Source organism: Gracilinanus agilis, chromosome 3, assembly GCF_016433145.1.
Source record: "Gracilinanus agilis isolate LMUSP501 chromosome 3, AgileGrace, whole genome shotgun sequence".
NCBI lineage: Eukaryota > Metazoa > Chordata > Mammalia > Didelphimorphia > Didelphidae > Gracilinanus > Gracilinanus agilis.
In genome coordinates, this window is record NC_058132.1 from 162,835,394 (window position 1) to 162,848,439 (window position 13,046).

The window sequence follows — 13,046 nt, forward strand, 5'->3', positions numbered from 1 at the left end:
CCCACTTTACCATCGAAGGGGCCCCTACTGCGCGTGCGCAGGCCCCGGCTCAGCAATCCACGGGAGAGGCCCAGCTGCAGCGCACCGCGGAACATGGTACCCCAGGGCGCGGAGAAGAGCTCCGACCATCACTTTCACGTCATCGCTCCGTGCGGCTACAGAGGCCAATTCTCACTGGCTTATTCAAGGCTACTCCCCTATACGTAATTGGCTAGAGTCATCACGTAATTCCCAACCAATCCTCTTCTTCCTCTGGCCCCGCCCCCCAAGCCCATTGGCTAGCTTCAGGATACGCCAGCCTTACGGGACAGGGTTTGGGGGAGGGGAAGGAAAAAAAGCCCTAGAGACCTGAAACGGAAGTGCGGCTGTCAGGTTTCCGGGGCCTCTGGTGTGACGTGTCCCGCGCCTGGCGCAGCAGGAAGCGGCGGCGATCGCAGCCCGACTCCCCCGGCTGCGGCCCGCTCCCCTCCCCTCCCCGCCCCGCCGCCGCCATGCTCGACTTCTTCACCATCTTCTCCAAGGGCGGGCTCGTGCTCTGGTGCTTCCAGGGCGTGAGCGACTCGTGCACCGGACCCGTCAACGCGCTGATCCGCTCCGTGCTGCTGCAGGTGCCGTCCCCCCAGCCGTCTCCCCATCCCCCCCTCCACCCGGCCCTCCTTCCTTCCCAAGTCCGCAGCGCTAGGGGACACCTCCCCAGGAAACATCAACTGCCAGAAGCCCTCAGACTTTTCCTCCCTCCTTCCCCCCGCGCTCCGGGAGGGTTCTTCCCCCCCCCCAACCCCAGCACCCCCAACTTCTCCCGCTTCCCTCCGGCTTCGAGGAGCCCAGGCAGGGGCCGCTATCGTTTCATCTTTGCGTGCGCGCGATCGTGTGTGTGTGTGTATGTGTGTATGTACGTGTGTATGTATGTTTTCATCCTTTCTTTTGTATGTGTACGTATTCATCCTTCTTTTGGGTGTGTGGACGTGTCTCCACCCATCACTCCTGAAGGCCTCCCTCCCTCCTTTCAGTTCCTTTCCATCTTTTCTGTCACAAGCTGACACTGCCGGGATGCTGAGAGGGCAGCACTGAGACAAGAACCTTTACATACATGTCTCTGAGCTTGGTGGCAGGTTTTATTCTTGTGGGCTCCTTCCATCCCAAATTCTTTATTTTCGTGGGGTTTATGTGTCTATTGCTAGCCTCTTTTTTGGGATTCTCTTTCTCTTTCTAGGAGCGGGGAGGCAACAACTCCTTCAACCATGAGGCACTTACACTCAAATACAAGCTGGACAACCAGTTTGAGCTGGTGTTTGTGGTAAGGGGGGGCAGGGGTAAAAACACTGTGTTTGTAATGTAGTCTGGATAGCTTACTTTATATCGAGAGGATTTCATTTGGGGCCAGGATATTTGTGGGTAGAGTAACTGAGTCGGTTGGTAGGACACGGGTAGAGAAAGGGTTTTGAAGAGAAGGAAACACTTTTGGACCTAGTCAGGCAACTGGACTTGTCACAGACAGGGAAACTTGCCAGATATCTAGATGAAGCTCCAGGGGCCATTCATTATTCATTTGGCTTCCTCCTTTGGAAATGGGAATATAAACACATCCTTTTGCTTTGTGTCTCTCTTGAGACAGGTTGGTTTTCAGAAGATCTTAACGCTAACATATGTAGACAAATTGATAGATGATGTACACCGGCTGTTCAGAGACAAATATCGAACAGAAATCCAACAGCACAGTGCCCTGAGTCTACTAAATGGCACCTTTGACTTCCACAATGACTTCATGCATCTCCTTCGGTAAGGGCCCCCCCACTTCTTGCCATTAATGAATAGATCACTATTGGGGAAGACTTACAGACAGTATATAATGTGGGTTGTTGGGGGGACTAAGTTTAGCTGCAACAACCCTTGAAGATGTATTATATTATAGAAGGATTTCAGTCTGTATGATAATCACATGATCTCTGATTTAAGTATTAGGTGGGGTACTGGAAATTCTGGATAGCTTTGGCTATGATAAGTTTCCTTTATCTTTTTTGTGTGGGGAGAAAAGAATAACTGTCTTCCCTTATTAACCTGCAGAGAAGCAGAGGAGAGCAGTAAGATCCGTGCTCCCACTGCCATGAAGAAGTTTGAAGATTCTGAAAAGGCCAAGAAAACTGTGAGGTCCATGATTGAGAGGCCCAAGGAGAAAGCAAAGAGCAACAAGAAAAACAAAGGGGCTAAGAAAGAGGGTGAGGCTGGGATAAATTAGAGCTTTAGAGGTATTGGGCTGTTGAAAAAGAACTAGGGACTGATATGGCCAAGTGCTCCTCAGACATTCCCTTAGAAACTACCCTGCCTTCTCATTCAAATAGTTTTATCACCTCTCATTCTTATCCTGCAGCCCTTGTGACTCTGAAGAGATTCTCAGTACTAATATTCTCTTTTCTTGACCCTGTGGGGATGAGACACTTTTTCCCAAAGTAAACTTGACTGAGGCTTAGTCCAAACTTTATATTTTAACTACTGGTACTTATATAGTGCTTTAAAAAGCTTTAAAGGGGGACAGCTAGGTGACTCAGTGGATAGAAAGCCAGACTTGGAGATGAGAGGTTCCAGGTTCAAATTTGATCTCTCAGATATTTCCAAGCTGTGCCACCCTGGGCATGCCACTTAACCACCATTGCCTAGCCCTTGCTTTTCTTCTGCCTTGGAACCAATATCTTAGTATCAATTCTAAGACAAAAGGTAATTGTTTAAAAAAATGCTTTAAGTGTAAAGTGCTTTATATGTTCATTGAGCTTCCCAACATCCATTCTTTATAGAGGAGGAAACTGAGGCCCAGAGAGGTTGAATTGCTTATGATCATATAGCTAGTGTCAGAGGAAGATGGCGACTTCAGTTCTTCTAGATTCCCAGATTCAACAGTTTCTCCATTATACTGTGCTGTCTAACTTAATGAAATCTTTTCCCCCAGGTTCTGAAGGCTCCTCATCTGCCAACAAAGGGGCCCCAACAGGAAAGCCAGATCTCCCAACTGGCCCTGGGGATGGGGTAGAATTGTCCAAAGAAGAGTTGATACGTAAGAAACGTGAGGAATTTATGCAGAAACAATGGAGAGGTGCTGAGAAGTCCAGGTGAACTGACCATTTGACCCCCTACTCTTTATTCTCCTATCTTAGGTAGTCAGTAGTCTAGGTACGCTTTCTTGGGAGAGAAGACTTAAGACTCTTTTCTGGATGAATGGACAGACTTATTTCTTATCTATTTATTTCCCTTCCCAACCCCTTGTCAGTAAGTCCTCAAAGTCAGATGCACCAAAGGAGAAAGGCAAAAAGGCACCTCGGGTATGGGCACTAGGTGGTTCTGCCAATCAAGTCTTCTTGGATTATAGCCCACCTACCACCAATGGAACCCCCGAGACCACCTTGCCAGAGGACCTCAATCTGGTAAGAGGGACTTGATAGTTGTGAGGGTAGAAAGGGAGAAGGCAATGGGAAGAGCAGGCTTCCATTACCAGGAGATCAAAGGAAGAAAGGGAATGCGAGTAGGTATGAAGGGTTCTAGATCCTCTTTTTGGTGGGTATAAAAAAGTAGTAGATACTTAGAAGCCTTTAAAATAAAGGAATATAAAAAAATAGTGGTTCTCAAACTTTTTGGTCTCAAGGAAAAATTTTTGTGTTATCTATTAATATTTTACTACATTAGAAATTGAAATCTTAGCATTATGAAAATAAATTTGACTTCATGGACCCCCTGAAAGGTCTTAGGGGCCCAGATCACACTTAAGAATGGTTGATATAGAACACTGGAGTTGTTATAACCCTGGTTCTTGGTTTGAGCAATCTTGCTGTTGCTGTTACTAATTATATCTTTTCTCTCTTATCTCCCCTTTGACTTCCTAGATCCGAGGAGGAGGGCAACTACAAGATCTGGACTGCAGCAGCTCAGATGATGAGGGAGTGACTCAGAACTCTGCCAAACCCAGGTAGTGGGTGATTTAGGGTAGGAGCTAGTCAAGTAGGCCATAGGTTAGATTAGAGGAAGATGAATGAAATTGGTGTCAGAGCTCTTTCTTATAGAGGGTGTTTTGGTTTAGTACAGTGGTTCCCAAACTTTTTTGGCCTTTCCAGAAAAAATATTACTTAGCCCCCTGGAAATTAATTTTTAGAAAATTTTAATAGCAATTAGTAGGAAAGATAATAGGCACCTGTGGCCATCACTTCTCCCCTGGATCGTTGCAGCACCCACCAGGGGGTGGTGGAGCCCACTTTGGGAATCACTGGTTTAGTAGGTACTTAATAGTATCTTCTCTCTCTAGTGCTTCAAAGGGAGCCCTGGGTGGCATGTTTGGGATGCTGAAAGGCTTGGTTGGCTCTAAGAGCTTAAGTCGTGAAGACATGGAATCTGTGTTGGACAAGATGCGAGATCACTTAATTGGTGAGGCCTGAGGAGCTGGGGAAGGACTGTGTTTGTGAGGGTAGGGATTCCTGGTGAGCAGGACCCATTAATTTATAGTTCTGCTGGAGTATCAGTCTGTGAGCCAAGGCAGGGGAGGATCTCCTGGCCCACTCATTATTAAGGGTCAGAATAATTTCTGCTGATGTGGTTCTTAAAAATACTTGCTCTGCTTTGTGCCCTTAGCTAAGAATGTGGCTGCAGACATCGCTCTCCAGCTCTGTGAGTCTGTCGCCAACAAGTTGGAAGGAAAGGTGATGGGCACATTTAGCAGTAAGTATCACCCTGCTATAAGTGTTGTCTGCTGCCTCTCTGCTTATTGTTCTCAGACTTTAGCATCTGTCATAGAGAATATGCTGAGACAGAATTAGAAGACCCTTATCCTGGGGCTGCTAGAAACTAAGGGAGATAACAGTAATACATGATTGTGTTTGCCTAAATAATTATGTGGTTGGTGGCATTAGTATTCTGGGTTCTGTCTTTTGAGTGTGTCTTGACTTAAATCCTACCTCTTTTCATTCTTCTGCTTCCAGCTGTGACCTCCACAGTAAAGCAGGCACTGCAGGAGTCATTGGTACAGATCCTGCAGCCACAGCGCCGTGTGGACATGCTCCGAGATATCATGGATGCTCAGCGCCGCCAGCGTCCTTATGTTGTTACCTTCTGTGGGGTCAACGGAGTGGGCAAGTCTACAAATCTTGCCAAGGTAAGGGCTGTTCCCCAGCTGCCATCTGCCACCATTATCTGTTGTTCCTATGCTACTTATCCTAGGTGCCCCCAACCTAGGGCCATCTTCCCACAAGGTCCTCCTCTCCTCTCACAGATCTCCTTTTGGCTGTTGGAGAATAACTTCAGTGTCCTCATTGCTGCCTGTGACACATTTCGGGCAGGGGCGGTGGAGCAGCTGCGTACCCACACACGGCGTCTTAGTGCTCTGCACCCTCCAGAGAATCATGGTGGCCGAACCATGGTGCACCTGTTTGAGAAGGGCTATGGCAAGGATGCTGCTGGCATTGCCATGGAGGCCATTTCTTTTGGTACAGTTCTAGGGGCAAGAGGGCAGGATGGAGCTGAGGGCTTGCCTCTGGCTTTTTCCTGGTTTCATGCCACCATGCTTCATTTTTCCAAGGGGCTCTTTCTAGGTGGGTTGGCAAAGCCCCTGGGATGCCACCTTAGCCTGGCCAGTGAAGAGTAAGTAATAAAGGTCAAAGCGAGGCTCCGTGTACAGCTTCTGGGCTGCCTGTGCTTTATGACCATACCAAATCTCAACTTTGTTACCAGACAGCTCTGGTCTTTACGTGGTATATTCTTGCCTCCCACCTTGTCTTACCTATGGTGGTAGACTAACCTGAGATAAAATTCCTCTGCTCAGTTTTTCTCATATTTGTAATTAGAAACCAGGCTTGAGAAAGGAAATGAACAAGCTTTAATGACTGAGAGGAGGCGAGAGTGAAAAGTGAGGATGTCCAGACCTTGCAGTCCCCTTTCCCCACCCCCAGAGCCATTGACATGATGGGTGCTCTCTCTACAGCTCGTAATCAAGCTTTTGATGTGGTGTTGGTGGATACAGCTGGCCGAATGCAAGATAATGCGCCTTTGATGACTGCTTTGGCCAAACTCATTGCTGTCAACACACCTGACCTGGTGCTGTTTGTTGGGGAGGCCTTGGTGGGAAATGAGGCTGTGGATCAGCTGGTAAGGGCCCTTCAGCTTATTTCTTTCCTGTCACTTTCATGGTATGGCTCTTAACACTTTTATGCCTCTTCCCTCTTGTAGGTAAAATTCAACAAAGCTCTGGCTGATCACTCTATGGCTCAAACACCCCGGCTCATTGATGGCATTGTTCTCACCAAATTTGATACCATTGATGACAAGGTAAAAAGGATGAAGAGCACTGAACATGGAACAAAGTTAATCTTTAAGGGCATAAAGTCTATAGATTTTTCCAGTCTGTCTTCCATATCTTGTTCTCAGCGGGTTAGGTAAAAGAAGAGATGGGCTAGAACTTACTGGGGTGTTTCCTTTCCCTGTTGCAGGTGGGTGCTGCCATTTCTATGACATACATCACAAGCAAACCCATTGTCTTTGTCGGGACCGGCCAGACCTACAGTGACCTGCGTAGCCTCAATGCCAAGGCTGTGGTGGCTGCCCTCATGAAGGCCTAACTTGGTGCAGCACCCCAAACCAAATCACCCACTTTCCCCCATCCTTTCCACCCCTGTGTCAAGAATGTTCTTTGGAGTATGAGATCAGCTTGTTGTGAATGTATTGTAAACAAAGAATAAAGGGAGCTCCAGGGGCTTGCAATTTTCCCAGAACCTTGACCTGGCCAGCCTCCCCACCCAACCTAGATTCTCCATCTGCAAGGAGGGCCCAATCATGTTTCAATCACTGCCCGTTGTCCCTCAGCGCAGCCCTGTGGTTCTCCCCAACCCAACTCAGGAGTCCCCTTCACTCTGCCTATATTGTACTGTCTCATTACAGCTTTGACCAATGGCTGGAAGACCCTGACACCAGAGCTTTCTGTTTGTCCACACTGTGAGTGTGGTTCAAGGGACCTCTGTGCCCGATAAGCAGCTTTGTATCCAAGCTTGATTTGGGACTTCTACCTAAGCAGCCCTAGGTCTTGATTTGGCACTGATCACTGAAACATACATGGCTTTCATTCCCTATTTATGTGCTGTGGCACAGCATAGATTCCACCTCAGTCAGTGTATGACATAGTCTTAATTGCTGCTAATTCTGACAACTGTAGCTCACCCATAATATTAAAACACAACTAGGCCAGGGTGACCTGTTACAAAAGTGAAGAGGCAGAGATAAGTCCCTGCTTCCTTCAGAGCTAAACTTCCCAATTAAGGGGAATTAGCTGCAGTGTGCATTGGGCTTGTTTGCCTTTTAACACACCCTCCCAGCCCTTTCCTAGAGTTCATTTGTGAGCTTTGCATGTTGCCCTTCCTAGGACTTGTCCTGTTAGAAAGGGATGCCCTTTCCCCCTTCCCATTCTTTCTCCTTCCCAGCAGATCCTGTTAAGGGAGGCTGGCGGTTTCCTTTATCCTATCCTCTCCAGAGTGCCTGGTATACAAGTGCTACGTTGAAGAATACAAACTCTCGTTAAGATTTGTCTTGTAGCTTGGTATTGCAGATGTGCTGTTAGTGCAATAAGGTAAAGGCTGTCTGCCCAGAGAAATACATAATTTATATAAAGAAAATAAATTTCATAAATAATGGGTTTTTTTTTTCTGTTTGCAATGGTTGTGTCTGAGCGCCAAATTCTGGGATTTCATATTAGTTATAAGCCCTGACATTGGGTTTTAGGCTGTCACAAGTAATTTTGGTCTCCTGAAAATTAAACTATGGCAGTCTCTGAGCTCTAAGTAAATGCTGATGAAAATGGAAGTTTCTCTAGGCATTTGATGAAAGCAAGCAGTAGTGAGGGGGTAATACCTTTAACCCTGGGAAGGGATGTTTCTATCTTCTCAACTAGTATATGTGGAAAAAGAACCCCCAAACCTATATTTTATGGGCAAATTCCCATAATAACCCTCTTGCACCCAGGGAGATACTGGAGATCTATGATTTCTACATTTTATAAGCCCCTTTCTGAAAGAAACCAGGACCAGTGCAAATCCTAGCTTCCTTACTGATGACTTGACCTGGGATAAGCTGTTCCACTGAGAGTGAGGTGACCCTATAATTAAAACTAGGATCTGAGAAAGTAAATGAACAGGTTTTTATTGCAGCTCAGATATGCAAAATACTGTACATTGTAAAAGGTCTAGAAAACTAGAGCTTCAAGTCATGTTTTAAAAAAAGCCATTAAGCTTAATTGAAAAACCAAAGTACAGAGTACAAAACTGCAGCAGGGACCATGGCAGCTCCATGGCATCTAGACCCCGAAGTCCTTCATGCAGAGATGCTACCATAACCAGGAGAGGTATCACATTGATCTGTTCAGTGGACACAAGCATGTCCAACCCATGAAGGGCCCAGTGGTCACTCAGGTGTTCTTGAAGTGGGATAGGCAGCAGAATAACTAAGCCCAGCAAGAACCAAACACAAAAGGAACAAGGTAAGCCCCTTTTCAGTTTCTCCCTTGAACCTTCAATTTCTTCTGCATTTTGGTATTTTCTGGGAGCTTGTTGGATTCTTGTAAGATTGCTTGTTAAACACTGCCTGTGATGAGGCCTGAGAGCTGTGGCTTTTGCTCTAATCATGATGACTTTTTTAGCCCCTCATGTACTACACCCTGTGTGGGGAGAGAGAAAAAGATAAAGGACACTACAATGTCACTTCTGAAAAAATAGGTGTACCATTCTCTATAGCTACAAAAATTTAGGACTTTAGCTAACTCTTGGGATCATTATCATAGGATTTGTAACATCTTAATGTGAAGATCAGTTTTTGAGCTATCTCTGCAACTTGCATTCAGATCTTAGATTTAACAGTAACTAAAGCAGTCAGATCCTACAATGCATGGGGTCCCTATTTCACAGTATTTCCTAAGCCCTCAAAAAATAATCTCTTATTGGTGGAAGCACACAGGGCTTAAGAGTAAATTTGTCTGATAATTTCAAAATTAATGTAGAACAGAAAGTAATTTGTACCTCTTATTTCACTGTGTGCTGCAGATGCGCCATTTAGCTGACCTTCTTTTGCCAACCCTGTCAAACAAAGGAATCTGGTTAATAGTTGTAGAGCTAAGATTTTAGAAAAACAGGTATTCCTGTAGATTAATATTAAATGGCTGAGAGGACGCAGTGAGCACCTGAGTCTCAAAATCAATACTGGATATCTAAAGTAAACGTATCTTTGGGTTCCTAACCTAGGATCCCATTGCAGGGGGTCTTTGATAAATTTCAAGGGGCCCATTAAAAAATTATATATTTATTTTTAAACCCTTACCTCCCATCTTAAAATCGATACTGTGTATTGGTTCCAAGGCAGGAGTGGTAAGGGCTAGGCAATGGGGGTTAAGTGACTTGTCTAGGGTCACATAGCAAGGAAGTACCTGAGGCCAAATTTGAACACAGGCTCACAATCCATTAAGCCACCTACCTTACCCCTTACATATTTAATCTTTCTTACTGAAGCTTGGTATTTCCTTCAATTACAAATTTTAAAAAATTATTCTAAGAAGGAATTTCAACAGATTGTCAGGAGTCCATGACACAAAAAAGGTTAAGAATCTCTCAGCTATAATGGAATCACAAATAGGTACCAAAGAGAAAGACAGTAGCAAAAGAGTCAGAGCCCTCAGGAGGGTAGGCAAAAGTGAGTGGCTAATCCTGAGTCTTAGCTTTCAAGGGAAAGTTGGGTGTTTGGGTGAAGGCCAAAACTACCTCAATTTCTGAGCAAGCTACAAGACTTGTTTGCAATATAGGACAAATGTGCAAATGAGAAATACCACTGTAACAGAAAAGTTCGTGTTCTCCTGTAGGCTTCTATGGGCAGGCTCACAAAACTCAAGCAAGTCAATTCAGCCTGGGGCTGAAATGGAATTTACCAGGGGCATTATGAGGCGCAATGGATTAAGTGATGTTATAACATGGGACTCAGCAACTAAGGACTTTCATATTTACTGTTAGCTATTTTTCTTATATTAAACCTATTTCTGTGTTGAAACCTCAGGAAAAAAAAATATATATATATATATGTTCTAAACTAGGAAAAATGTACATTAACTTTGGAGAATGATGGGAGTTCAAGTATAGAATTCCTATGCAGTCTTGCCCCAAATGCCTCAAGCACACACGGCCCCATTTGGGTTTCCTCTAAATAATTTGCTAAGTACCTGTTGTGTATGAAATACTGCTAGATACAAATCACAAAATCTTAGAGTTGGAATGGAACTTAGAGGCCATCAAATCCAACCCATTTCTGAAAATGGATACCTTTTACAATTAGCTGATAAGCTGTAAGAGAAACCCATCATTTCCCAAGGCAGTCCATTCAACTTTTGGATAGTTTCAATAGTAAGGAATTTACCTCCCTCCTTTCAAGCCTAATTTTGCTTCTGCAATGTCTACTTATTGCTCCTCTGGGATGAAGCAGAATAAGCATTTCCTTTTCCATGTTGCAGTTATGCAGATACCTGAAAGGCAGTTTCCATATCCTTCTTGAATTTTCTCTTCTCTATGCTAACTATCCTCAGTTTCTTCAATTGATCCTCATATTGCATCAACCAAATGTTGCCAGATAAACTTCTATCTAGTCATGCCTTTTCCATCTTGAACTTGTGAAGTTGATTTTTTCAAAACCAAGCATGAGACTTATCCCTATTAAACTCAGTCCAATATTCTATTTCTTTTATTCCACAATATTACTTCTCAGCAAAGCTGCCCAGAGATGAGTGAGATTGAAATAATTCTGATTTCACAAACTGGAACAATCTTCCACTCAATTTGCCTGACTAGAATAGTCTATCTAAATGGAAGTTATTCTTTAATCAGGCTATGGTACCCTTGGCTTGTACTACTATGCTAAAAAAGTCATTAACAGTCTGTGGTCTGGGAAAGCCCACCTTCTAACTTGTGTTGAGGTAAGAAGGCTATGATAAGCAGAGCATCTGAAATGGAATTTGGCATGTGGCTTCTTGTTTCTACATCCCATTCTCAGAACAATTTTCAATATTTTGGGATTTTAGCATGATATCTTGTAGTCTTACAAAGTTTTCTGGCATGGATATTCAAGATTAGGAAAAGTTAATACTCTGGAAATTTTAGAACTACTAGAAAAATCCTGAAGCACTCTGAAATCAGAGCTATAATGGAATTTCAAGTAACTGCCTTCTGCACAAGAGGACAAGGCCCAAGTGTACCAGACCCAAAATGATATCACAGTAAGACAGAGACTGATGAATCTGTCAATATAGGAAGCTCCTGGTGGGCTACTTTTACCAATCCAGACTGAACCTACCTTCTCCACAACTTATACTAGTGTTAGAGAGTTGCCTAAACTGCTGGGAGGTGTAACTCATATTAGTACAGGGCTTTAAAGTTTAACAATAAGCATATGATGTATAGGAATCATTCAAGTATCATCCCCATTTTGCTGATAAGAAAACTGAGGCACAGAGAGGCTGAGTGATTCACTCTTGGCCACAGAATGTCAAGAGGTAGGACCTGAATCTAAGTCCTATTAATTTGAAGATCAGCACTAATCCATTCCTCAACCTTGCTTCTCTACCTCACAAAGCAGAAGTATTGGGTAGAGTACTATATAGCTACAAATCTAGAAACTTTATTACAGTATCTAAAACACAGTGCTGCCCCCCCCACCCCATCCTAATCATTCAATTAGAGCTTATTTTTAAGACCATAATCAAATTATATAGAGCCAACATGGTTTCATTAAGTACAGGCCATCCATCTGCAGCTCTGCTTGATTTCAGCTCCATGGAATAAGATGTCCCCATGCCTGGTACCCCCCCCCCCCCCCCCGTTGCTTCCCCCTTTCCAGATTCCTTTTGTGTTTTGTAGTCCCCCCCCTGCATTAGTTTCTAGGTTCCCTGAGTGCATGAACTGTTTCTTATTTCTATCCCCAGAACTTAGCACAGAGGCTGGCATACAGTAGGTGCTTAATAAATATTTACTGAATTAAATGAATCAAAAAGTCAGGTTGTCACTCCCTTTTTTGAAAGTGCTATTAGTGTGCTAGATTAAGAGAAAACTTAATAATGTACAACAGGATTTTATCAAGAGATTTGAGAAGGATCTGAATTATTATTGGAGATTTGGGGTAGATTGATAATAGATGAATCCATGCCAACCCAGAGGGAGACTTCTAGAAGAATACTATGGGTCTCTGTCCTTGGTGCTGTTCAAGACTTATAGAAGGTAGAGATAAAAGCTTTATCAAGTACGTAGATGGCATGACATTGAATAGTTAACAGAGCTAGTTTGGTTTTTCTCATATACAATGTTCTATTTTCTATACTTTTATATAGGCTGTCCCCATGCTTGGAATGCACTTCTTCTTCCTGCTTTTAGAATCCTTAACTTCCTTCTAAGATCAATTCAAAAATCACTTCTTACATGAAGCGTTCCTTTTCTGTTTGACCTCCATGCCTTAAGTCTACTCCAAGTCATCCTTCACTCAGCTGCCAAAATGATTTTCCATTAACTGCAGTTTTGACCATGTCATTCCCTATTAAAAAAATTCCAACATCTTCCTGTTCCCTCTAGGATCAGATATAAAATGCTCTGTTTGACATTTGAAACCTCACATCCAGAGGACTTCATGTATTCTTCTCCAAATACTCTAGACTCAGTAATAACCTGGCGCCTGACACTCCTATAGCCTGACTCCATGCCTTTTCACTAGCTTTCCCCATGCCTAGAACACTCTCCTTCTTTGCCTATATCTAGCCACATCTTCCTCCAGGAACTTCTCTTCATCTAAGAACTCTACATTCTGACCAAACTGTCCCATCCAAAGTTTAACAGAAGTGTGATTGATCTCCATGATGCCCTGCATAATCCTCCCTGTACCCTCTTCCCTCAGATTACCTCAAATTTTCTTATCTATGTATCTGTACTCCAACAGACTAAGTTCCAGGCTGGTAAGGATTGTTTTATCAGTGAATCAGTGAGTGACTTTAGTGGCTAGCTACAAAGCATATG

General features: G+C 43.9%; 3 protein-coding genes across 7 annotated transcripts in view; 1 reads left to right on the forward strand and 2 right to left on the reverse strand.

The window, feature by feature from the left end:
- The window catches only part of FOXRED1 (FAD dependent oxidoreductase domain containing 1), an 11,956-nt gene extending 11,836 nt beyond the window's left edge, over positions 1 to 120 (reverse strand). For both annotated transcript variants that reach the window (XM_044668343.1, XM_044668342.1), the window contains exon 1: positions 11 to 120. In XM_044668343.1, coding sequence (XP_044524278.1) covers positions 11 to 95 — 85 coding nt within the window. In that variant the 5' untranslated portion in view covers positions 96 to 120. The remainder of the gene's footprint in view (positions 1 to 10) is intronic.
- Positions 121 to 407: 287 nt separating this feature from the next.
- On the forward strand, positions 408 to 7,654 carry SRPRA (SRP receptor subunit alpha). Of its 2 annotated transcripts, XM_044666172.1 has the most exons (14): positions 408 to 608; positions 1,214 to 1,297; positions 1,616 to 1,779; positions 2,065 to 2,216; positions 2,942 to 3,101; positions 3,260 to 3,413; positions 3,870 to 3,952; positions 4,286 to 4,404; positions 4,609 to 4,695; positions 4,956 to 5,128; positions 5,246 to 5,459; positions 5,954 to 6,117; positions 6,199 to 6,297; positions 6,459 to 7,654. In XM_044666172.1, exons 1-14 carry the CDS (start codon positions 492 to 494, stop codon positions 6,585 to 6,587), a joined length of 1,899 nt encoding a protein of 632 aa, XP_044522107.1. In that variant the 5' UTR covers positions 408 to 491; the 3' UTR covers positions 6,588 to 7,654. The 2 variants fall into 2 exon arrangements, with proteins under 2 accessions (XP_044522107.1, XP_044522108.1); XM_044666173.1 differs by lacking the exon at positions 1,214 to 1,297.
- A 487-nt stretch (positions 7,655 to 8,141) lies between these two features.
- Positions 8,142 to 13,046, reverse strand: part of FAM118B (family with sequence similarity 118 member B) — a 74,378-nt gene continuing 69,473 nt past the window's right edge. For all 3 annotated transcript variants that reach the window (XM_044668346.1, XM_044668348.1, XM_044668347.1), the window contains 2 exons: positions 9,030 to 9,086; positions 8,142 to 8,671 (listed from right to left, as the gene is read on the reverse strand). In XM_044668346.1, the coding sequence (XP_044524281.1) occupies positions 8,658 to 8,671; positions 9,030 to 9,086 (71 nt within the window). In that variant the 3' untranslated portion in view covers positions 8,142 to 8,657. The remainder of the gene's footprint in view (positions 8,672 to 9,029; positions 9,087 to 13,046) is intronic.

Coding starts and splice junctions, on each gene's coding strand:
- SRPRA (XM_044666172.1), top strand. CDS start 492: ATGCTCGACTTCTTCACCATCTTCTCCAAGGGCGGGCTCGTGCTCTGG. Junction 609..1,213: donor TCCGCTCCGTGCTGCTGCAG/GTGCCGTCCCCC, acceptor TTCTCTTTCTAG/GAGCGGGGAGGCAACAACTC. Junction 5,129..5,245: donor AGTCTACAAATCTTGCCAAG/GTAAGGGCTGTT, acceptor CTCCTCTCACAG/ATCTCCTTTTGGCTGTTGGA.